The following is a 24,120-nucleotide window of genomic DNA, read 5'->3' as shown; positions in this document are numbered from 1 at the left end:
GGGAAAAGAAAATGATTAATGGGCTGGGGCACATCATTCATGAGCAGAGGGTGAGAAAATTCGGCTTATATATTCTGCAGAAGAGAAGAATGAGGTGTGATTCAACTTCCTAAACGGGTTCCAAAGAGGATGGAGGCAGGCTATTCTCAGTGGTAGCAGATGACAGAATAAGAAGCAATGATCTCAAGTTGCAGTGGGGAAGGTCTATATTTGCTCTTAAATAAGGTATTTCACCAAGAGGTTGGTGAAGCAATGGATTGGGTTGCTAGAGAGATGGTGTAATCTCCATCCTTAAAGGTTTTTAAAGAAAGGCTTAACAAAGTCCTGGCTATGATGATTTAGTTGGAGTTGATCCTATTTTGAGCAGGTGGTTGGACTAGCTGACTTTCTGAGGTCTCTTCCACCCCCTTTCTTCTATGATTCTCTAACACTACCTCCCTTTTATTTTCCATCAAGGATTGTATCAGTTTTCATGACTACCTCCAGTTCATGTTAACAGGGCACTTTCCTTCTTGTATATGTACATGGGGATATGTGCTACACAGCCTGCACAACTGCAACACACAACTGCTCTAGAATGCTAAAGATGGGGCAAACTGCTCCTACATTAAGTTGGGAGAGCTATCATCTCTGTAGCCTGCCTCTCTCCTCACCAACATATGGTTTGATTGCCCTGAAGAGAAATTCTTTCTACACACATTCTCACCTTACCGTCTCCTCACATATGTCCCACAAATGTCTCCATTTCTCCATATAGCCCATATATTTACAGGACTCAGGCAGCTGAGTATTTAAATTAAACTATTTTAAATAAATTTCTTCAATTACATTCCTTGCAAATCCTTAGTTACTTGTACTTCTTCCAAGTATACTTCAGACAGCTTTGCCCTTAGTACTAAAATATAAATACAGTGGGCTATATCATGCCATCTAATTTTAAATAGAACTCCCTAAAGGTTAGCCAGTGGTCTTGGTATACATTTAAAATATCTATGCTATATTTTTTTAACAATTTACACATTATAGAAATGGTACAATGGTAAGGTTAATATTTTACCTAAAATCGGAGCCCAGACGTTTCCCATTTTCTGGTTCTCCAGGATCTGGACACAGATTGGATGCCTGTTTAATACCTCCTTCATTTACTGTAAACGAAAAGAAAAGAAAACAATGCTGTTTTAGGAAAGCTAGAAAAATGATGATTTAGACAAATAATAGCATGAAAAATTATATTATCTACAATGTTGCTACTTCAAAAACATCAAATAGTTACTAGATTTTAGGGTAGAATAATCTCCATTTTCAATAAATTTATTTTCCTTCATTAATACATTGTTTTTACAATGTGTGTTATATCTGTATACAACAAATTCTAGGAGTCTTATGATAATAGAAAAGTTCCAAATAACTGTTTTATTTGTTCATCAGCTTATTGACTCCATAAACATACTATTTCCATTTCCTTTTTAAAATAATATTTGCAATTAATGAACACTTGACATTACTGTAATTGTGAGATATTTTCCTCTGACCATAGTTCAGCAATGTTACTTGTGCCTTCTCAACAAGTATCTGATCTGCTCTCCTTGTGTACGAAGGCAAAACTTCATAGGAATTGTGTCAGATAGGTCTTAATTCCTGCCATGAGTCCAAATGACCCAAAATTTAGAGGCACCGTGGGCAGCTTTCATATCTGAACTAAGTTTAACTTTCGTAAATTTCTCAGAAAGAAACAAAGGAATCCTCAGAGCTGAACATTCCAGAATCATTGGGGGCTAGAAATTTTTATGCGGATCTAAACTTTACCTCTTGAACTCATCTCTTTTTATTAAAATAAAACAATTACAAATCTATCAAGTGCATTTTACACACACAAACATTTCCTGTAGTGGGAGCTATGCACATATAAAGGGTCTAATATTGATTCCTAAATTAGTGTATTTTTTCAATAAATCATCCTTTTGTCTTATTTTACACACTGTCACCATACAAGACACAAAATCCAAATCATGGCTTGAGAATTAAATATGAGGTTAGTGGCCAATCCACATGGGATGGAGCATTACCATGGAGCACAGACAGAAGAACTCTTGAGTGACACTGACTCTCTCCCCAGGAGGAATTCTAAAAGGCAATTATTATGTTTGTGAGTGGGGCAGAAGAGGCCTTCAGTTAAGATTTTGCATGATGAAACATTTATTAAAATTGTGGCCAGAAGCTTTTATGGCAATAGTTCTCAGGAAATAACTGACATGACTATTACATTCTATACCTTGGGAAGCAACCTGTAACCCCCATATTCCTCATCTGTATATAATTATGATGTTGCATGTAAACCATTGCTTGTAAACATCAGGGGAAAGGTTATGATTTGCTGAAAGCAATTTTTATCTAAATAAGAATGCCATTAATGCATATCAAATTATGAAAACTGTGTTGTATGGTTTTCACTAAAATATGAGTTTGGGAGACACCCAGATGCTAGTGCTACAAGGGAGGTAACCAACACCCAAATGTGTACTATTGAAGAGACATCACTAGCCACTGTCCAGCAAGGGAGGTACATTGCAATGATTCACCTGCATGACAGCACACCAGGAGAATTAGTTAGCTTGACTTGGAGACTCACTCGCACCTCCCCCTCAGATATGCCTAGACTTGTGCTCCCCAAGCACATGAATCTTAGGGTAGAATACAGAACATAGTGGCCACATGCTGGAATTTTCTCCTTCACCCACCAAGGAACCAGGACAGTGAGAAAACTGCAGATTTCAGCTGAGAGGACTGGCGCAGATTTGAAGGATGAAATCTGTGAACTATGGACAGCAATATCCAGTGGGGGGAGAAAAAAACTGCTTGATCTAGCTGTTGTCTACTCTAATAGGATTGAGTTTAGACTGCTTGTTTATATTTCATTTTCTTTTGGTAACTCTGACTTTTTGTCTAACACTTATAGTCACTTAAATCCTATGCAATCAATACACTTGTTTTACTGTTGATTTTTACCTATGAGTTTATATGAAAACAAGCAGCAAATCTGCTCCAGGGTTTTACAAAGACTGGTGTACGTCCACTTTCCATTGATGAACAGGTGAAACAATTTATAAAGTAGACAGTATATCCCTGAGGTCTAGTTCTAGGAGCTGGGGAGGGGAAATTTGACTGGTGCCTTACTGTGAGAGATTTATGAGTGGCTCTGGGAGCATTCATCCAATCTAGCAGCTGAGTGTGGGGCTCTGCATTCAATTGTGCTGAGTGATAACAGAGCCTGGAGGGTTGCTGCCCATCATTGACAAGGCATTGTGAAAGACAACACAGTCTGGAGAGAGTAAAGGGAGCATAGCGGTCCCAAGGTTCCTGTCTCCCCTTCCCACCAAGGAGATCCCATCACAATTACATCCTAGAATTCTATTAGATTATACAATATTTAGAGGACTTTTACTATTATTGTACTATATGTAGATACAAGAATTTATTTTACTATGAAAAAATGAACAAGACAAAAATCCAGGTTTAAACAGGACTTCCTATTTTATTGTATTTCATCTTTTAGTATTTCACATAGAACATTTTATTGTCCTACTCTGTTTTATTCTGAAAAATGTAATACTGTTGAAGTTTATGTGAAAAAAAGCAGATTCAGTACTGATTTCACAGCATGAAAACAATTGGATTTTATACATTTCAGCCATAATAATAAGCCTGACAAAGTTTATGCTGCTAAATGCCATCACCCCTGAGCTGTTACATTTTAATAGAATACAATGAAATGGAACTTAACTTGATACATGGATGTATTTTATATTCAATCAGAAAATTCTGAAAGATTGTACTGAGTGAAACAGCAATAAAACAATTAAAATCAGACAAACACACACACACACACACACACTACATTTTGAACTTCAAAACAAAACAAAACAAAACAAAAGTTATAGGTAGAATACATTAAACTGACAACTCTAATTATGCTCCAATTCACCAAAATGTTTTAAATACATGCTTAAATCCATTCCTATTCATGTTCATCTGTACATATGCTTGGCCAAACACGGCTCGTCTGCTGAGCTTGGAGCCTTTGTACTGTGAAAGTAGAATGTTACCTCACATAAAACTTGACATTTCTGTCTATGAAAATATAACTGCTTTCCAGCTTCCCATTTTTCCTGTTATCCCATAGTGTCTTGTAACAATTGATAATAGGAAAGGTATTATAAACAACAGAATATCATGAATGAAGGCAATTCCATGCTTTTATAATAAGAATATAGCAGTAGTGATATATTATTGACCACCTGATCAGGATAGTGATAGGGACCCTGAAATGCCCTTTTTAAATACTGGCAAAATAGTTAAGACCAAAGCAGACTGTAAGGAACTTCAACAAGATGTCACACAACTAAGTGATGGGGCAACAAAATGGCAAATGAAATTTAATGTTGATAAATGTAAAGCAATGCACATTGGAAAAAATAACCCCAACTATACATACAAAATGATGGGGACAAATTTAGCTATAATTACTTGAGAAAGATCTTAGAGTCATATATGTATAGTTCTCTGAAAATATCTACTCAATGTTCAGCGACAGTCAAAAACAAACAGAATGTTAGGAATAATTTTAAAAAGGGATAGAGAATAAGAAAGAAAATATCTTATTACCTCTATATAAAACCATGGCACGGCCACATCTTGAATACCACGTATAATTGTGGTCTGTTCATCTCAAAAAAGATATATTAGCATTGGAAAAGGTTCAGAGAAGGGCAACAAAAATGATTAGGGATTTGGAACAGGTGCCATATGAAGGGAGATTAAAAAGACTAGGACCTTTCAGCTAAGAAAAGAGAAGGCTAAGGGGGGATATAATAGAGGTCTATAAAATCATGACTGGTGTGGAAAAAGTGAATAGGAAAAGTTATTTACTTGTTCCCATAATATACAAACTAGCGGGTCACCAAATGAAATTAATAGGTAGGAGGTGTAAAACAAACAAAAGGAAGTTTTTCTTCACACAGTGCACAGTCAACCTGTGGAATTCCTTGCCAGAGGATGTTGTAAAGACCAGGACTTTAAAAGAGTTAAAAAATGAACTAGATAAATTCATGGAGGTTAGGTCCATCAATGGCTATTAGTCAGGGTGGGTAAGAATGGTGTTCCTAGCCTCTGTTTGCCAGAGGCTGGAAATGTATGACAGGAGAGGGATCACTTGATGATTCCCTGTTCGGTTTACTCCTTCTGGGATACCTGGCATTAGCCACTGTCAGAAGACAGGCTACTGTGCTAGATGGACCATCGGTATAACTTAGTATGGGAGTTCCTATGTTCTTAAGCATTCCTTTAAGGTTTGAGCATGTGACTGGGAGCCAGGAATTCCTGAGCTCTATTCCAGACTTTCACATCAAATCCCTTATGACTTTGGACCTCAATGTCACCATTTTTACATGCACATGTTTGATTTCTTCTCATATGAGGACGCTTACTAATTTCAGGTGCCTTAAGGTAATCATTGCAAGAGTGTATGCTGGATAAGGTGTTAGGTTTTGTTAAATTCCTTGTAGGTGCAAAACACTATACAAATGTTTTCTATTTTGTTGTGTTTATGATGCATTCAGCAGAAGTAGGGCAGAGAGAACAAACATGAAAACTGTCTCAGGACAATGGTCTCCTAAGGTTTAGATAATCCAAGACAGCAATTTAAAATACCCATTTATTTACAAAATAACAGACATATACATAATCTTCTATGTAAAATCATTAAGCAGTAGAGGGACAATCATTCTCTTGAAAATACTCTGTTTTCCTTGTTCTGCATACAGTGCTCCCGTTCAAATTCTATTGGGAATTTTGTCTAATAATCATTAACAAACAACGAGCGGTCCTGAATAACACGGCTCTGCCTTGGAGATTTTTTAATAACTGACAAAATATATTTTACTGTTCATTTCCAATAGCCTAAATGAAACAAAATTAAACTGAAGGATAAAATTGAATAACTCTTCTAAAATCTTTGAATTTGACTGACCATGTTTTATATCAGCCAAAATGTTTATCAATTATTGGTAGGGGCTAGCTACGCATGTGTGTTGTCTATCTCTGACAAATCACAGTACTACATACTTCACTTTTATATGCAATACCCACAAATATCAGCTATGTAAAACTTCACTGATATAAAGATTTTACACTAAACATACTATTATACCTCAAAATTGCTAGCCACTAATGCAGGTGTGGTGGGCCGCCACTAATTGCCCCTGGTGGGCCGCCACCACTATATTTATCTGAGTCTTCACAGTTACAAGTGACTACAGCTCCTGTTGGCTGTGGATCACTGTTCCTAGACAATGGGAGCTGAGAAAAGTGGTGTCTTGGTCCCCACAGTTCCCATTGGCCGGAACAGCCACCTGAGGCAAATTGCATGCAATTGCGAGTACCTGAAGAGGCACAGCTAAATATAGTGGCAGCATCCCTCGAGGGGCTAACCCTGGTAAACTGCTGCTGTTTTATTTCCCACCCCTACCCTAATTCATTAAGATACACACCTAGATATCTTAAGGTTGGTGTTAAAAGAAATGCGATCAAGTAATATAAGGCAAAGCTAATAAACTAGTGAGAATGGAATAAATAATGGAAAATTTATGATTGGTCTAACAATAAAACAGTTGATTTATTACATTATATCCAGATGTGTCAAACATTATTTGATCAATCTCTATTGTTTACACATATTTACATTTTACACTTTACATATATTTTGAAACAGGTTTGTTTCTGTTTAACTGTATCTCATGTCTTACAACCACCCTACTCTTCCCTGAGCCAACAGTGTGAAAATAACATGGATTTTTATTTTGTTAAAAAAAACAACCCCTTAACACGTTTTTCAGACACAAAAGAAAAAGCTTGTTAAGTTATTTAGGTGATCCTCTTTATAAAAACATTAAATCTGGCAATATTATAAACTGTTATGGTAAACTGAACAGAAATGTGGCTTACTTCATTGCTTTTACTTTGTAAAAGCTATAGGGACTTGCCACTTTAAGAAACCTTTATCTAAAAATGCATGACTCGCTGTTGACAATTTAAAACCTAGAAGCAGAAATTCCATTGAAGTGTGTTTTCTTTGGGAAAGTCACTGCCATGATAAATCCTGAAAACTGACCTCAAGACTGATATCTTAGGCAAATATTATCAGTGCAAATATATCTTTCCCAGTGTGAATGCAAAAGCACGCAAGTTCAATAAGTCTTTCCCCCGAGTCATGAATAATAATGAAATGTGGACACATGGTATGCATGTAGCCCATATTTATTTAATCAATTATTTAAATATTTTAAATGTGGTTCTACTCTTTAATAAATAACATCTTCTTTTTCAACCTATCTTCTCCTTGAAATATGCAGAAGCATATCTGCTTATTCTAGTTATTTGAAATAATTTCTTACTACTTTCAATCTTGTTAGTCTTGCAGATTCACCACAGCTAAAATAGAGAGAGTTAGATTTTACTTCTTTGGATCATCAAGGGCTTGATACTGCAAGGTGCTGAGCACAATAAGGGTGCATCTACACTGCCCCTTTAGCTTGAAATAACCTATGCAATTTGAGCTAAGCAAATTGCATAGATTGTTTTGAGTCAATTTCGAAATAGCGTATTTCATCATTTAATTTCAAAATAAATTGCTATTCCAAAACATCCCTTACTCCTTGTGCAATGAGGTTTACAGGAATGACGGAATAGCAACCCCATTATATTTCAAAATAACAGGCTTTCTGTTAAGACATGGGATAGCTATTTCGGGATACCTTCAGTCCAGTCCCCAAAAGGACTCTTTACCAAGTTCTAATCTGAATGGAGCCATCTGAAGGCAAATAAACCTTTGGAATGTCACTGAGAATATCATTTCAAGAAAACATATTGTTACACACTTGTAACTGAGGGTGTAGTCCAGGCTGAATTTTGCAAGATATTTTTATTTGTAAACACAGCAAATTTGATCTGAAATCATTGAGAACACTAAGCATCCCACGATGCCAGTTTTATAGGAAGCTTCTCTTCAGAGTAGAACCACACTTTAAAATTGACCATGCAGATTGCACAAAATATTTAAGTCAGTTATAGTATTGGAAATATATACACAGTTTTGAAAACACACACAAAAAACATAGACAGCACAAACTTCACTCTTGCACTAGAAAAAAGTAACAAAAAGGAGTACACTCACAGATAGAAAACTTGTTGCTGTTGTCTTTCCCTGGAAACAATTTAAATCCTCTAGATTTAAAATCTATGGCCTTTTTCACTAGTTAAGAAAACAAACAAAAACATATATCAGATAATACAGTCTAAAAGATTTCATTTCAATTGATTATTCAATTTGTTATCATGGAAGAATACAAGATAGAGTAACTGCTTTCTAATAAGCCAACATTATTTACCCAGAACAGAAAAAAAATAAAACAAAATAAATATGTAAAAGAAAAGTACTCAGAACCAATTCCGTATAAGGTAAAGGAAATGAATGTTTATATGTGCCACTTTTTTTCCCTCCACTGTATGCACAGTGTCACTGATGCAAAACAAAAATGAAAGCTAACAGTAATAGTTTCCATGCACCATAAGTCATTTTGTAAAACTTTGCCACACAATTATGGAACCTGATAATGTAATGACTAAATGAGTACTTTGAAAGAGGTATTTTACTTATAGTTGGTACTAACATTTTTTTCAATAACTCTGCAATGCTACCTGCTATTAAATGGTATAAATTCAGTAAGCTATTAAGTAGACTCCCTATAAATAAAGTGCAAGGGTGCATCTAGACTGGCAAGACTTGCCGCCTATCTACACTGGCCGCGAGAATTTGTGCAGGAACACAGACTTTGTAATGTACAAAATCAGTGCTTCTTGCACAAATACTTTGATGCTCCTGCTCAGGCATAAGCCAGTGTAGACAGGAACGTTAATTTCTTGTGCAAGAAAGCCCAATGGCTAAAATGGCCATCGGCGCTTCCTTGTGCAAGAGAGCATCTACACTGGCAAGGACGCTTTTGTGTAAAAGCAAATCTTTTGCGCAAAGGCACATGCCAGTCTAGACGCTCTCTTGCACAAATACTTGTAAGGGAAATTTTTTTCCGTTAAAAGTATTTGTGCGAAATCATGCTAGTCTAGACGCAGGCCAAATGTTTCACAGTGAGGTAGTTAACCACTGGAATCATTTACCAAAGTTCATGGTGAATTCACAATCACTAAGGATTTTTCAGTCAAGACTAGTTATTTTTCTTACAGATATTGAGTAGGAATTAATTATTTTGAGAAAGTTCTGGTCTGTGTTATACAGAAATACAGGGATTCCCTTCTGGCCTTCAAATCTATATATTATCTGGAATTTCTGCAATAACAATCAATTTGTGTAACGCCTATAGCTTAATTATACTTTTTCACTGACAGAGAATCTCATTTTTATATAAATGTGTTAATCACATTATAACTAAAAGCATATTTATGACTAAACCATAGCCCCAATCCTGATCTTATTGGGTACCCCATAAACAAAAGGCATTCATGGCAGTATTGGGCCAATAGAACTATTTTACCAGTAGATATTCTAGAACAGGGCACTGACAAAACCATAAGCATCACCATGTAGGTTGTCCACAAGTCTCATTTATTACTCCACATATGTAATTAATACAAAAATTAATGAAGTGACAATTAAAAATTACAATCTTATAATTCAATAAAGCATACTAAAATAGATCTTCAAATCTTGACTATTTTACAGGACTACTTCTATAACTCTGAAACATGTTTTCTTAACATGTAGACTATTTGGGGACTCACAAATGAATCTTTTTAAATATCCAAAAAGGTTCATTTGTGGATGCTCAAATAGTCTTCAAGTTAAGAAAATAAAAGCAGAGTCATGGAAGTTCTAACTACTTCTAATTTTTCCTGCATTTTGACCCAAAGTCTAATATGGGAGGTTCACCCTTTATCTGTGAAATATATGTTCATTTTCTATGATAACACATGCTTAAATCTTTTCTAAATGGAAAATCTATACTCTCTATATGTGATCGTTTGATGATGTACATACTATAACAATACCAATAACAATGACACTGCTCTTGAATATGAAATAACAGAATTCAGGTACACTCTTTTTAAATGAGTGATTTCCAAGTAAAATATGCCTATGCAATTGCCCCCTATCTTTGAGAAACATTGATTTTCAAGGGCTATTATAGCCAATGATTCACCTACCTTTTCTTCTGAATTAGTTCTGGGAAAGCCCTTGTTTTGGGGGCTGTATAGCTTTTTTTTTTTTTTTTTTTTTTTTTTGCTGTACCCAATACACTCTGAGGGGGCATGGTTATGTACATGTACATTTGAAGGAGAGTAGGTCAAATGAAGGGAGAAAAAAAAAAGAAAAAACAGAGAAATCAAAGTGAGGAGAGAAAAAAAGGAGCAAATGAAAGCACCAAAGCACAGGAGAGAATGCTTTTCTTTGAAATAGTCAGATTGCTATCTGTGATATATTCTCCAAGTAAACAGTGCACCCTGCTGCAAAAAATATGCCAACTAAACTAAACCAAACTAAAAAGAAGGTTTATCTGGAGACTGTATCAAGGAGATTTTCACCAGTGGATGCATCATAATTACAGTCCAAACAACAGCTCGAGTTGTACATTCTCTGCAGGGGACTACTGAAGATGAAGTCTGAACAAGGCAAAGATTAAAAATATATATCAGGGAAAGCTGAGCAAAGCAGATGAACAATGGGAGATATATGACAAAGGAACTTTCAAGCAGACACTACACTTTATTTTACAAGAAGAAATGGTATCCAAAGTGATTCTTAAATATGACAAAAAAAGGAGATACATTATTTTAAAATAATCACATATGAAAAATGAAGGATTTTAGAAGGAAACGTATCCAAGGAACTTTAAAGAAGTTGAAATGACAGTTTGGGAAGTGTTAAATAACTACTGACATTTATATCTCAACATTTTGGGGTAAGAAACAGCTTTTCTCTGTGTAAAGTATCAAGCATATGCTGGCCTGTAATGCAAAGAGCTAAAGCTGTAAAATTCAGTTGGATATGTTGATATCAAACTGACATTGATTGTGTTCCCTAGAAACATCAATAAAATAATGCACATGGATTAAAATGGTTTCTGAAATGGTACTGTAGCTGCACAATACTGTAGCTGTAAACTGTTAAGTGTCATTTTGTGAAAAATTCATTGCAGACTCCAGAATAAATCTCTGTCGCCTGGGCTTTCTGCAGGGAATTCAAGGGAGAGTGAAGGTGTGAACTTTATCTCAAACCAATGCAGACATCTGTCTGGAATAGCAGTATGGACTCTATGTACCTAGTTCATGGGAGTTGTAAGTCCCAAAAACGGCACAAATATGGGTCTAGACTAGAGGTCTATCCATCACCTTCTCCTGGCCATCTCCTAGCACTGCCATCTTCATAGTGGAGCCAACTCACAAACAGGTAAGAAGTTATGGGCATCTGCTTGTGTGGCCACTCTCTCTATACATTCATAAACAGTACAATGCAAGTATTCGGCAATGTAGGGCAATGAATTTCAATCTCTGAGGTACCAGAGAAAACATACCTTTCTTTATTTTCTTGAAAATTATCAGACACGAGAGACAAAGTGGCATTGCAAATGATTTTCTTTCTTTAGCACCAGAATATAAAATCTACTTCATGTGGAGAATAACATAACATAGCTACTTTCTGAGATTACATTTGAACAAAGGAAGGATTGTTTTGGGGAGAAAAATAAGGTAGAGTTTGAGATGTTTAAAGCAAAATTTCACATGGTTATTAGTATCTTGCTTGCGTACTTTGTTCAAATACTTCAAGTATATTCACAAGAGCAGGCATCAGCATGCTAAGGTCTTTGCATGCTATTGGGAAGATAAGCCGCACAGAACTCATACAGATTTTTGTATCCTGACTTTGAAAAGGAGGGTTTTTTTGTTTTTACTTACAAAACAGAATATATTCCTGCTTCCCCCCTAACACAGGCAATCGAAATGTGAACCAAAAGTTGTTTTTAAAATATATAGGGCTTCCATATACTCAAATGCTAAAATATGTAATAAATTGGTATACAGGCTACACACACACACACACACACACACACACACACACACGCACGCACGCACACACACACTAAAAATATACCCCAGATTACTTTGCAAAAACTATCTAGAAACCACAGTGCAGACAGATATTGATTATAGGCAAGTGTGTGTACAAAAAACTTTGTTAGCAACCAATCTTGTGAGGTGTTAAGCTTCTCACTTTGCCAGGGTCACAGAGTATCCCACAGGATCCTGTCTGATATCTAATGTCTGAGGGAACTAGACCCTGGGGAATACATCTAGTTGATATATAGCACTGAAACAGAATCCTCCCCTCAACAGAATGGTGTTGCCATAGCACCCTGAATTCCAACCAGAACGTTGTCAATGTCTTTGTTATATCGTGACAAATTGTTGACTAGAAACTTAATATGTTAAAAATGAAATATAGCCTTTTTTTATGTCACACATCTTTCTGTCTGAAATCCTGACAAACATAAAGGCTGCGTCTAGATTGGCATGATTTTGCGCAAATACTTTTAACGGAAAAGTTTTTCCGTTAAAAGTATTTGCGCAAGAGAGCGTCTATACTGCCATGTGCCTTTGCGCAAAAGATTTGCTTTTGCGCAAAAGCATCCGTGCCAGTGTAGATGCTCTCTTGCACAAGAAAGCTCCAATGGCCATTTTAGCCATTGGGCTTTCTTGCGCAAGAAATTAACGTTGCTGTCTACACTAGCCCTCTTGTGCAATAATACTTGCACAAGAGGGCTTATGCCTGAGTGGGAGCGTCAGAGTATTTGCACAAGAATCACTGATTTTGTAAATTACAAAGTCAGTGATCTTGCACAAATACTCACGGCCAGTGTAGATAGGTGGCAAGATTTTGCGTAAAAGCGGCTGCTTTTGCACAAAATCATGCCAGTCTAGATGCAGCCAAATACATTTGTCTTCATGATGTCATTTGGTCATGCCCAAGTTGTCTGAGCACCTAATGGCTTGAGCTGCTGAACATGTGGGAGATGAGTGCACAAAAATATTTCCCAAAGTTCCTATGATGTGAGTCTCTGAAAGTGTGATTCTTTGAAGGACATGGGGGCTGAGATTGCTCAAAAAAAAAGAAAAAAAAAGAGGGCAGGTATGCAGCTTCAAGGAAAACAGAATAAGTTGGGATTAGTAGAAGGAGCTTGCCCATACAAACCCATTCATATTCCTGAAAAATGCATACTGAGATCACGGATATACTGTACCCCACCCCAGGGAGAAGAGCAGAAAACAAGTCCTCCAAGCAGACTAGAGTGTCTGTTTCTCCCTCCGACGTAGGGACTGATTGGGAGGACAGCAGCACCTTGGACAGCTCTGAGTGTTAGCTGGACTTCAGACCTGGTTGAGACCCAGGTTCGATGGCTGAAGACTAGCCATAACAGATTACCACACTTTGTAGAATGCTGAGCTGCATAGAGCAGCTTCTTGAGGAAGTGGCCCAAGGAGCAAGATAACAGCAGACAGCAAAGACAGTTAGCAGGCAACTGCTACTTACAAGATCCCTAGGCTGGGACCCAGAGGAGTAGGCGGGCCTAGGTCACCCACCAACACCCAGTAGCCAGGAAAAGGGGATAAGAAAAAGCCTGGTCCTAGGCAACTGGTCAGAAAGCCATCTAGGACATCTCCATTCCTGCAGAGCAGCCAAGTGGAGAAGTTGCAGACCCCTTGGCTACAAAGGGGTATTCATAAGAGGATGAGACCCTTCACACCTTCATTCAACAAATCACCCCCAAATTGTTTCTCATGTACCTTGTTCTAGTTCAGAGCGCTTTAGACCAAGTTATAAACTCAGAGACTTTTTCATTCAAAGATCAACAAGTGCTTAAATACAGCAGTACCAGGCTACCCAATTATCCATTCAGCTCCAAATCCTATTATTAGATTACTGTTTCTAAGAAATTAAAAAGCACATTTTCCCTAAATTGAAAGGCTCATACAGAGCTTAATATACTATAAAACATTAACTTTATATATCAAGTTTATTTTGTGTTCTCCCTACCTCAAGCCGATTATCACAAATTAGCTTTCATGCTAGTAAGCCAAAGCACCTAAAGGTGACATTTTCCCACTTCCCGAACTAAGTAATTTGACTGTGTAAGGGACTCAGAGAAGAGTCCCCCTGCCTGTCTGTGCACATGCCGTGCAAATTCTTTGCAGCTTAAGGGCAGAAATAGACTCAGCAGTCCTAGATTCTTCTTCTGGCTAAATAGCAAGGCTCCATCTTATTGGAATAAAACCAATAAGATGGAGCCTTGCTATGTAACCAGAGGAAGAGTCTAACACTGTGGAATCTATTTCTGCCCTTAAGCTGCAAAGTTCAACAGAAATGCAGTAGGGGTCTATAAAGTTATGCCTATAGGATTGAAAAGTGAATAAGGTACTTCTAATATTTTTTAAACAACTTATAACATTCTTTGGCAGGGATATAATTCTCTATTAAAATCTGAAGTATGGTGTGACTGTAGAAAGGGTATTATTTTCCAATGAATTCCATTGGATTCTCCATAAGTGGAGTGCTTTGCAAAAGGTATGTGTGCCTCATGAAATCCTGAAGCAGAGACTCATTAGATTACTATGCAGAGGGCCTGGTGCACAAGTGGATGAGGAGAAAGGATTTGCCTTTTTGGGCATAACATGGGTTTCATCCCACCTATTTCAACTGACTGGATGGTGTCAGGGTCAAGGCCAATATTTTATAACAAGTGTTCCTGTCTCTCAGACTATGTCCTGTATAGTATGTTTATAAAGAAATATCAAACTCAGCTGGCTGTGATCCCAATATGATGTGTTTTGTAGGCATTCAGTTTAATAGCACTATTCACTGCTAAGTACAGATTGAACCTCTCTGGTCTGGCAACATCTATGTTTCGGCATGATTTTAGTTAGCTGGATGTCCCACTAACCATGGGTGTGGCCAAATTTCCCATGGTCGCATAAAGTTCATTTACAGCCACCAGTCCCAGTTCTCTGTATTTTGTGCTGTTATTTACTTCTAATTTATCCCTATATGTCTTTTAAGAGCCCAGTAAGCATTGGAAGTGTTAGCAATGTTTGGTAGACAATATTGACCTCGCATGATTCAGCAAACCCTCTGGTTTGGCACTGGTCAAGTCCCTTCTGAGGGTGTTGGCCAAGAGTGGTCCAACCTATATCAGTGTCACTATTAATACAAGATCTGAACAATGTTAGTTTTTTATGCTAAGCATCCTGTTCAAATCTTGTATTTAGTAGTAACAATTAGAATTGGTTCTCCAGACCTGAAAAGATCTACATAACCCCTTACAGCTTGTTTCTCTCAGAGAAAATGGTTTCTCTCATCAACAGAAGTTATTCCAAAAAAAGGTATTACTTCCCTCAGCTGTCTCTCTAGTATTTCATGTGGAATTGTAATTGTATATGATCACAGGAAAATGATAGAATTATGTATCATTATTTAAACATTGTCTTTTTTGTCTGTCTACCATAAAAGGAGAACTGGAATCTGTTGAGTTGCACAGCAACCTAGACTATTGCAAATATGGGTACAGCACTCTAAGGCTACATCTACACGGGCCCCAAATTCCAGAAAAGGCATGCAAAGCAGATAAGTCAGAATAGGGAAATCTGCGGGGGATTTAAATATCCCCCGCGGATTTAAATAAACATGTCCGCCGCTTTTTTTCCAGCTTGGGGAAAAGCCGGAAAAAAGGGTCTAGACTGGCGCGATCCTTCGGAATAAAGCCCTTTTCCGGAGGATCTCTTATTCCTACTTTCAGTGTAGCCTAAGGGTATGTCTACACGACAGCACTAATTCGAACGAACTAAGCTAATTCGAACTAACACATCCAGACTAAAAAACTAGTTTGAATTAGCGTTTTTCTAATTCGAACTAGCATGTCCACATTAAGTGGATCCTAAACCGGGGTTAAGGATGGCCAGAAGCAGTGCTGGCAGGGCATCAGATGAGGACTTAGAGCGTGGAGCTGCTGCCTCAGACTAGCCAAGGGCTGTGCTTAAAGGGACCCGACCCCCACCCCGGACAGACAGTTGTCAGGGGTGCCCCACTTGCAAAGCAGTCCTGGCTTGGAGTGCCCTGAGTGCCCACACTGGGCACATCACAGCACTCAGCCATCAGACCGGCTGCACTTGCCACAGGCTGCCATCTGGGGAGAGGGTGCAATTGGGGGGCAGCAGGAGAGCTTTCACCCCCAGAAGCCCACAGAGCCAGCCCAGTCCTCCCCATCGGGGCCTTGTACCCCATTCCTCCCTCACCTCCTTCCACTTACCCTTCCCTAGCCCCCCTTCCTGATGTATAAAATAAAGAAAACGTGTGGTCAAAAATAGAATCTCTTTATTGAACAAAACTCAGGGAGACTGGGAAAAGGAGGTGGGAGAGGAGAGGGCAACTAAAATGATCAGAGGTTTGGAAGAGGTCCCATATGAAGAGAGGCTAAAGAGACTGGGACTTTTCAGTTTAGAAAAGGGGAGACTGAGGGGGGATAGGATAGAGGTCTATAAAACCATGAGTGGGGTGGAGAGGGTGCATAAAGAAAAGTTCTTCATTAGTTCCCATAATAGAAGGACTACAGGACACCAAAGGAAAGGAATGGGTAGCAGGCTTCAAACTAGTAACTAGAAAGTTGTTCTTCACAAAGCAAAGAGTCAACCTGTGGAACTCCTTGCTGCAGGAGGCTGTGAAGGCTACAACTAGCACAGAGTTTAAAGGAAAGTGAGATCAAGTCATGGAGGTTGGGTCCATGGAGTGGTATTAGCCAGGGGGTATGAGTGGTGTCCCTGCCCAAAGTTTGTGGAAGGCTGGAGAGGGATGGCACAAGACAAATGGCTTGGTCACTGTCTTCGGTCCATCCCCTCCAGGGTCCCTAGGGTTGGCCGCTGTTGGCAGACAGGCTACTGGGCTAGATGGACCTTTGGTCTGACCCAGTACGGCCATTGTAAGCTCAGGGCTCAGGGTCGGGGGTCTCAGTGGACCACCTTGATTTTCATGTACACCTGCTCTTGGGTGGCCAGGCTGGCAGCTCTCCTGCCCTAGCCAGCCACTTTCCTGTGCCTAGTGTGGAGGTCGTGGACAAGGTCCACGATGTCTGCACTAGACCAGGCGGGTACCCGCCTCTTGCGGTCCCGGGCAAACTCCCAGGAGCCGCCAGCCTGGTCCCGGGAAGAGGGGGAGGGCTGGGGGGCATCGGGTGGCTGGCTCAGGCCGTGACAGGTGCAGGGTCTGCTAGCTGGGTTCTGGCAGGCTTGCACCTGGCACGGGCATCGTAGCCAGCCCGTGCCCCTTTAAGGGGTCAGGGGCCGTGAGGGAAGCAATAGAGTTTCCCTGGTGTTGGCCAGAGTGGCCACCAGGGAAAGCTGGGGAGGGCTAGCCTCCCACTAGTTCGAATTAAGGGGCTACACACCCCTTAATTCGAACTAGTAAGTTCGAACTAGGCTTAGTCCTCGTAGAATGAGGTTTACCTAGTTCGAACTAAGTGCTCCGCTAGTTCGAATTAAGTTCGAACTAGCGGAGCGCTAGTGTAGCGCCTATCAAAGTTAATTCGAACTAACCTCCGTTAGTTTGAATTAACTTTGTAGTGTAGATATACCCTAATGCAGTAGCTTACCCAGAACTTTTATAAAATAAATGTTGTCTTCATTGAGATGATGAAGTCAATGCAAGTTTTACGTTTCTAAATGATTGATGAGTTTGAGCCTAAAAGATTGTAGTATTAGGAATATTCAAATGAGGTCAGAAAAATTATAATTGTCTAACAGTTCATGGCAGAAGTGGTTGGGCATGTTCTCTGTTGCTCTGCACTATGTGTAGTTATTTACACCAATGCAAAATGAGTGCAAAATGCTACCAGATTAGGATAATGTCCTTTTAAACTCCCTTTGCCCTGATATAAATGACTACAAAGGTTCAAGGCTGCAGAGATACAGGCCTCTTGTTTACCTTAGGACAGATACAAAACACTTTTACTTTCATTCTCTGTTCCTCTCAATCCATACTCACCTGTAATACAGACAGTGGAGAAAGAGGAAGGCATCACAAGATTAAATTTTAAAATTGTCCTTAAATGATGTATTGTAAATACATAATACCAAACTTCTGAGAAGGATAGGATACATGGTTTATTTTAACTAATTTCTAAGTGATTCATATAGGTTAGAGAAAAATCAATACCTACCAGGGTTGTATGTCCTGTACTACAGGTATGGCCATGGAACACATTCTGAGAGAAACAACGGAGATTTAGTATCAACTCACTTGCTCTGTGCCGCTGTCAAATTATCTAGCAGCATTATTTAGTTTTAATCCAGCTCCATGGACTCCTGCTAACCTTGCTTGTCTAGGGGCACTCTTTAGGGAGATCTCTACCATGGAGGAGGCTGTATACAGACTAAATTTAAGACTGTAAAATTATCTTATTTTAGGAATCATCATAAGTCTGAAAAGGAAGCCATGTGCGTCACCCTCAGCCTTACTCCCAACTCACCAACTATTCTCCCAGCTTGTTTGCTGCATGTCCTCTTTTTCTGAAGACATTCCCAGGACCAACTGAGAGCCTGCTGCTTCCCATGCCCCCAGAGAACATGGAATATAGGAAATGCTATCATCATGGCAGCTGTAATCTCTTTTTGTGAGGATCCAGGGGTATGATCTTCCACCCTAATAATATTTGTTCATTAAAGCAAGATTTTGAAGCAGTACCATTAGGAAATGTGGTGTCCTGTTTCCTAAACAGAAAAGGGAAAACTAGTCTAACATATATAGAAACTCTACCATAATAATCTCCTAATGTCTGAAGGGTTTTGAAAGAGCTCTAAGGATAAGTCTACACTGCACAGCTATTTCAGGGTATAGGAGGTACCCCCAAATAGCTTCCCTGCATCTACAAAAGCCACCCATTATTTCAAAATATTTTTCAAAATAACAGGCGTGCTATTTTTGCCTTCCCGATAAACCTCGTTGTATGAAGGTTAAGGGATGGCTCAAAATAGCACGTTATTTCTAAATTTGGCACTGTGTAAATGCGCCAAATTTCAAAATAAATTATTTCAAAATAGATTCAAGATGTGATACGCAATTTGCATGGTGCAAATTGTGTATCTTATTTTGAATTTAGGGTGCTGTGTAGACACAACCCTAACATAATAAAAAAAACAGCCGCTTTTCTGGAAAAACGTGCCAGCTGTCTACACTGGCCGCTTGAATTTCCGGAAAAGCACTGACGATCTCATGTAAGATTGTCAGTGCTTTTCCAGAAATACTATGCTGCTCCTGTTTGGGCAAAAGTCTTTTTCCGAAAGACTTTTGCACAAAAGGGCCAATGTAGACAGCACAGTACTGTTTTCTGCAAAAAAGCCCCGATCACGAAAATGGCGAAAAGCATCCTGACAATCTAGATGCGCTTTTCCAAAAATGCTTTTAACGGAAAACTTTTCCGTTAAAAGCATTTTCGGAAAATCATGCCAGTGTAGACATAGCCTAACAGTTGTAAAAATATTGTGACCATGAGTCACATGTAAATTAATGCTGCAATGTCTACTTGAGTCTTTATACATCCTGAAAACAATATCAGTAGGAGATGTGAACTATTATCATTATTCTTTGCAAAGGAATGATAACTCTTAGATTCAGAAATTCCAAGGCCAGAAGGAACCATTGTGGTCACCTCATCTGACCTTTAGGACAACATAGATCTTAGAACTCTCCCGACATATTTCCTAGAGCACATCTTTAAAAAACTTCCCATCTTGGTTTAAAAATTGTCAGTGATGGAAAATGTATCACGGCTCTTGATAAACTCTTTTGATGGTTAATTACTGTCTCTGCTAAATAATCATCAGCCTTCGGAGTTTGAGTCCCAATAATTGACTATTTTTTGGCTTTCATGTCATTATCAAAAGGAACAATCAGGCTATGAAAAGGGCCACAACCTACTCTTAGGATATGGCTAAGCTGCAGTTAAACACCTGTGGCTTGCCCTTGCCAGCTGACTCAGGTTCATGGGGCTTGGATTCAGAGCTGTTTAAATGAGGTGTAGATGTCTGGAATTCCTCTGGAACCCATGCTCTGTGACTCTGCAGGGGTTTAATTGCAGTGTACCCTTATTGCCATTACATTTTGGTGTTTGGAATGGATTTAGGTTTTGCCCCCTCAACACTCCCACTTGAGACTCCTATTCTGCATTTAGTTAATGCTTCATGCAGGTTCCACAGTTGAAAAGTTTCTTAAACTTTCTACCACTGGGGTGGTGTTCCTGCTGGATGTGGCTATTCAGCCAAGAGGAAAAGAGGAAAGACTATTTCTAGGGCACTTTTTCTAGTCCCCTCCCCATGTTGGGTGAGCATAGTGTGTCCTAAAGATGACTACTCAGTCTTGGGTGCAACTGCTGAGATTCTCAACCCGCCTCTGTCCTCGAGCAAGATGCCTGAATCACACACCTACTGTCTGTTTGTTAGTCTGTGACTAGGAATTTCCAGATCTCACTGTCCTGTTCCCATTGCCACTCACCAATCACCCCTGGACTTTTGACTTGTCAAAAGTTGTTTTCTCAAAATCTGGAAGATGCCTGTGTGGGACATTTTTTAAAGTGGGAAGACTGGTGCACAACGGTCACCACTCTGTCCTTCACAGACAGAGGGCTTGAGACTAATGGCATGAACACCATGATGTTTGAAGGTCCTCTATTTGCTGCAGCCTTCATCTGCCCTTATAGCAGCTGTAACATTATACAGTAGAGTCCCTATCATCTGACCTAAACAGGACCGACACATAATCGGATTACCGAATATGGTGGATGATACAGACTCTACTGTAGAGAGCAATGGAATAGTTGATGCTTCTACCGGGGACAAATTCCCCACAGAGCAGCATCAGCTGTTCCGTTGCTCTCTAGGAGCAGCTGCTGCTGCTCCTACTGGGACGCTTCCAGGCAGGAGTGGCATCAGCTGTTCCCTTGCTCTCTAGGAGATGCTGCTGCTGCTGCTGCCGTTGCTGCTGGGACGCTTCCAGGCAGGAGCGGCAGTGGCAGTGGCAGCGGCAGCGGCGGCAGCAGCAGCAGCAGCAGCAGCAGCAGCAGCTTCTCCTGGGGAGCAAGGGAACAGCTGATGCTGCTCCTGGGGAGGACGTCCCCCGCAGGAGCGGCATCAGTTGTTCCCTTGCTCTCTAGGAGAAGCTGCTGCTGCCACTCCTGCCTGGAAGCGTCCCGACGGCAGCAGCGGCAGCCGCAGCTTCTCCTAGAGAGCGATGGGGCAGCAAGCAGGGCTGTTCTCTTGGCCCACGCTGTATCCAACCTTGTAGCTGCAGGGTCGGATAAAGCGAAGTGTCGGATTACCGGGTGTCAATTAATCTGGACTCCACTATACAACAGTTTCACCTCCACTGTGCATTTATCCTCCATCTGCACTGCTGTTGTGGACTTCTTGGATCACGTTTTGTCTGGTACCTTGCCCTTGACTATTCTGTCATAGGAGTACAAGACTCCAGGCAGCGTCAGCTCTTGGGGGTCATTGAAACATGCAAGCCTCTCCACCACTACAAGGCAATGATCCATGGAGAGCAGTCACAGAGTGGCATTGACCATCTCACAGAACTGCAGATATGATCTTAATTGCATGGCAGCTTCAAGAAAAGTGTCGGGAATAAAACTGACTAAGGTACATGACTTTTATTGATCTAACTAAAGCCTTTGACTGAGTGAATTGCTGTTCCCTTTGGATTGCACTTTTGAAGATTGGATGACCTGATAAATACATCAATGTTCTAAAGTTGTTTCATGTGAACCTTTCAAAGTACAAACAGGAGTCAAACAGGACTGTATCATCACCCCAGCTATGTTCACAGCCTTTATTACCATAATTTCTACCTAATTGCTGGGAAGCTCCCAGATAGCATTGAAATCATCTACAGAATGCATGGAAAGCCATTTAGGCTAAGCAGGAAGAAAGCTAAGAGTAAGATTTCCACTATATCTATCATGAAACTTCAGTATGCTGATGAAAATATAGTTTTTGCCCACTCTGAGAAAATTCTTTAAACTATCTTGAACGTGTTTGCTGGTGCTTACATATGCCTTGGTCTCATCCTCAACATCAAGAAGACCAAAGTGCTCCATCAGCCCTCTCCAAATGAGGTATCATATGCCCCATCTATTAAAATCAAGGGAGAGGCACTGGAGAATGTTGATTATTTTCTTTATCTTGGAAATTATCTTTCATACAAGGCAGAAATTGATGTAGAAATCCAACATTGTCTGAGCTGGGCCAGTGAAGCCTTTGCTCATTTACAGCATGGGGTTTTTGAAGATCGTGACTTTCAAATAGACACAAAACTTCTTGTCTGTCAAGCCGTCATTCTCCCAACACTATTGCATGGATCTGAAACCTGGACAACCTACAGACATTACTTGAAAGTCCTTGAGAGGTATGACCAATGCTGCCTCCACAAGATCTTGAAGATCACGTGGGAAGACAGGTGCACTAACATCAGTGTTCTGGAAGAGGCAAAGACCACCATTATTGACACAATGATCATCTGTCATCAACTTTGCTGGGCTGGTCATGTTGTTTGGATGCCAGACCATTCCTTCCCAAAACAGGTCCTGTTTTCTCACCTGAAAGAAGGATACTGTAATGTGGGAGGATAATGGAAGCATTATAAGGACTTTCTAAAGAAGGGCAACATTGATATTAACTCTTGGGAGACACTCACCCAGGATTGCTCAAAATGGAGAGAAGTTCTACACAATGGCTCCTGCATTTTGAATTTTCCCGCCGAAGAGCTGAGGAGGAAAAGAAGAGGTACAGGAGGAAGGAGAGACTGGCTTCTAGTCATGGTCAACAGCCTCCTGCTGTACCTGGAAACATCTTTCCTCACTGTAACATAACTTATGGTTCGAGAATTGGCCTTATCAGCTACCTGAGGGTCCAAAACTCCCATGGAAGATGATCATACTCAGCAATGAGTGATCACCATTGCCCCATGCAGGAAATTCCATGGGTCATGACATACAAAATATTTCTGCATCAAGCAACTCCTGCTACCTATTCAAATTAGGTTCCACAAATGAATATTTCTGTGCTTTTCCCACTGATCATATGGTGGTCCACAAATAAATTATAATACATAAGTTATACCCTTTTTTTTGCCACTGTGCAAAAACAATATATAGCTATTCAAATCAAGGAGCCATCCACTAACATAATTATGTTGAATGGATAGAATGAGGAAAAAGAATCCTTTGCATGCCTTATAATTTTGCTGACTGGAGACTATATTATTTTCCCCCTTAGGCAAATAGTTTTATGCATAATGGAATAAAATGCAGCTGAAACTGGATGTAAACTTCCTTCCATAATGTGAAATGCTCTGTTAACTCACTTTACATTATTTTATACTTCAATGAAGCAAATGGTAATAATGTAACACATATGTTGTGTACAGATTTACATTAAAGTGTTAAAATGTACCGGTAATTTGTTTTGTCTTCAGTTTTTAATATGATGCAGATATTTAAATGGAGCAGTTTTTAAGCATATAAACTCTCATATCTCAAGATTAAAGCTAACTCTGAAAACTTTCATAGAACAAGTCCGAATGACATGGCATATGCTATATGTGATTTAATATGCAATTTTAAATGTCTTTTGTGGCTTTTATTTGAGTAAAATGTACACTAATGAGTTACTGCAAAGGAAAACAAAACACTTTGTTCTCTATTGTCTGTTGAAAAATGTGATTTACACGGAGAGAATTTGAAGATGTAACAAATATCATTCTACTGTAGTTGTCAACAAAAGAGTATACTACAAACATTCCCACTCTTCCAAAGGGAAAAAAAAGAAGAAAGAGGGAGAAGAAAAGGCTGTTGATGTGCATACCTAGTCTACTTCCTTAGATGAAAGTCACAGCTAATATACATACTAGTTTTATGGTAAAGATCAATATTATTAGAAAATATGCAAAAATGATAGCTCCAA

The 24,120-nt window shown here is 39.3% G+C and overlaps 1 protein-coding gene across 3 annotated transcripts in view; it reads right to left on the bottom strand.

The window, feature by feature from the left end:
• The window catches only part of CSMD3 (CUB and Sushi multiple domains 3), a 1,183,531-nt gene that overhangs the window by 701,164 nt on the left and 458,247 nt on the right, over nt 1–24,120 (bottom strand). For 2 of the 3 annotated variants that reach the window (XM_075920204.1, XM_075920205.1), the window contains 2 exons: nt 8,228–8,305; nt 1,058–1,145 (listed from right to left, as the gene is read on the bottom strand). In XM_075920204.1, the coding sequence (XP_075776319.1) occupies nt 1,058–1,145; nt 8,228–8,305 (166 nt within the window). Of the gene's footprint in view, nt 1–1,057; nt 1,146–8,227; nt 8,306–12,334; nt 12,380–24,120 lie in introns of those variants that run through there. The other variant, XM_075920206.1, reaches the window with a different exon arrangement.

Source organism: Pelodiscus sinensis, chromosome 2 (genome assembly GCF_049634645.1).
Source record: "Pelodiscus sinensis isolate JC-2024 chromosome 2, ASM4963464v1, whole genome shotgun sequence".
NCBI classification, from domain to species: domain Eukaryota; kingdom Metazoa; phylum Chordata; order Testudines; family Trionychidae; genus Pelodiscus; species Pelodiscus sinensis.
The sequence above is the reverse complement of the archived record's forward strand: the minus strand, read 5'-3'. Positions and strand labels throughout refer to the sequence as shown.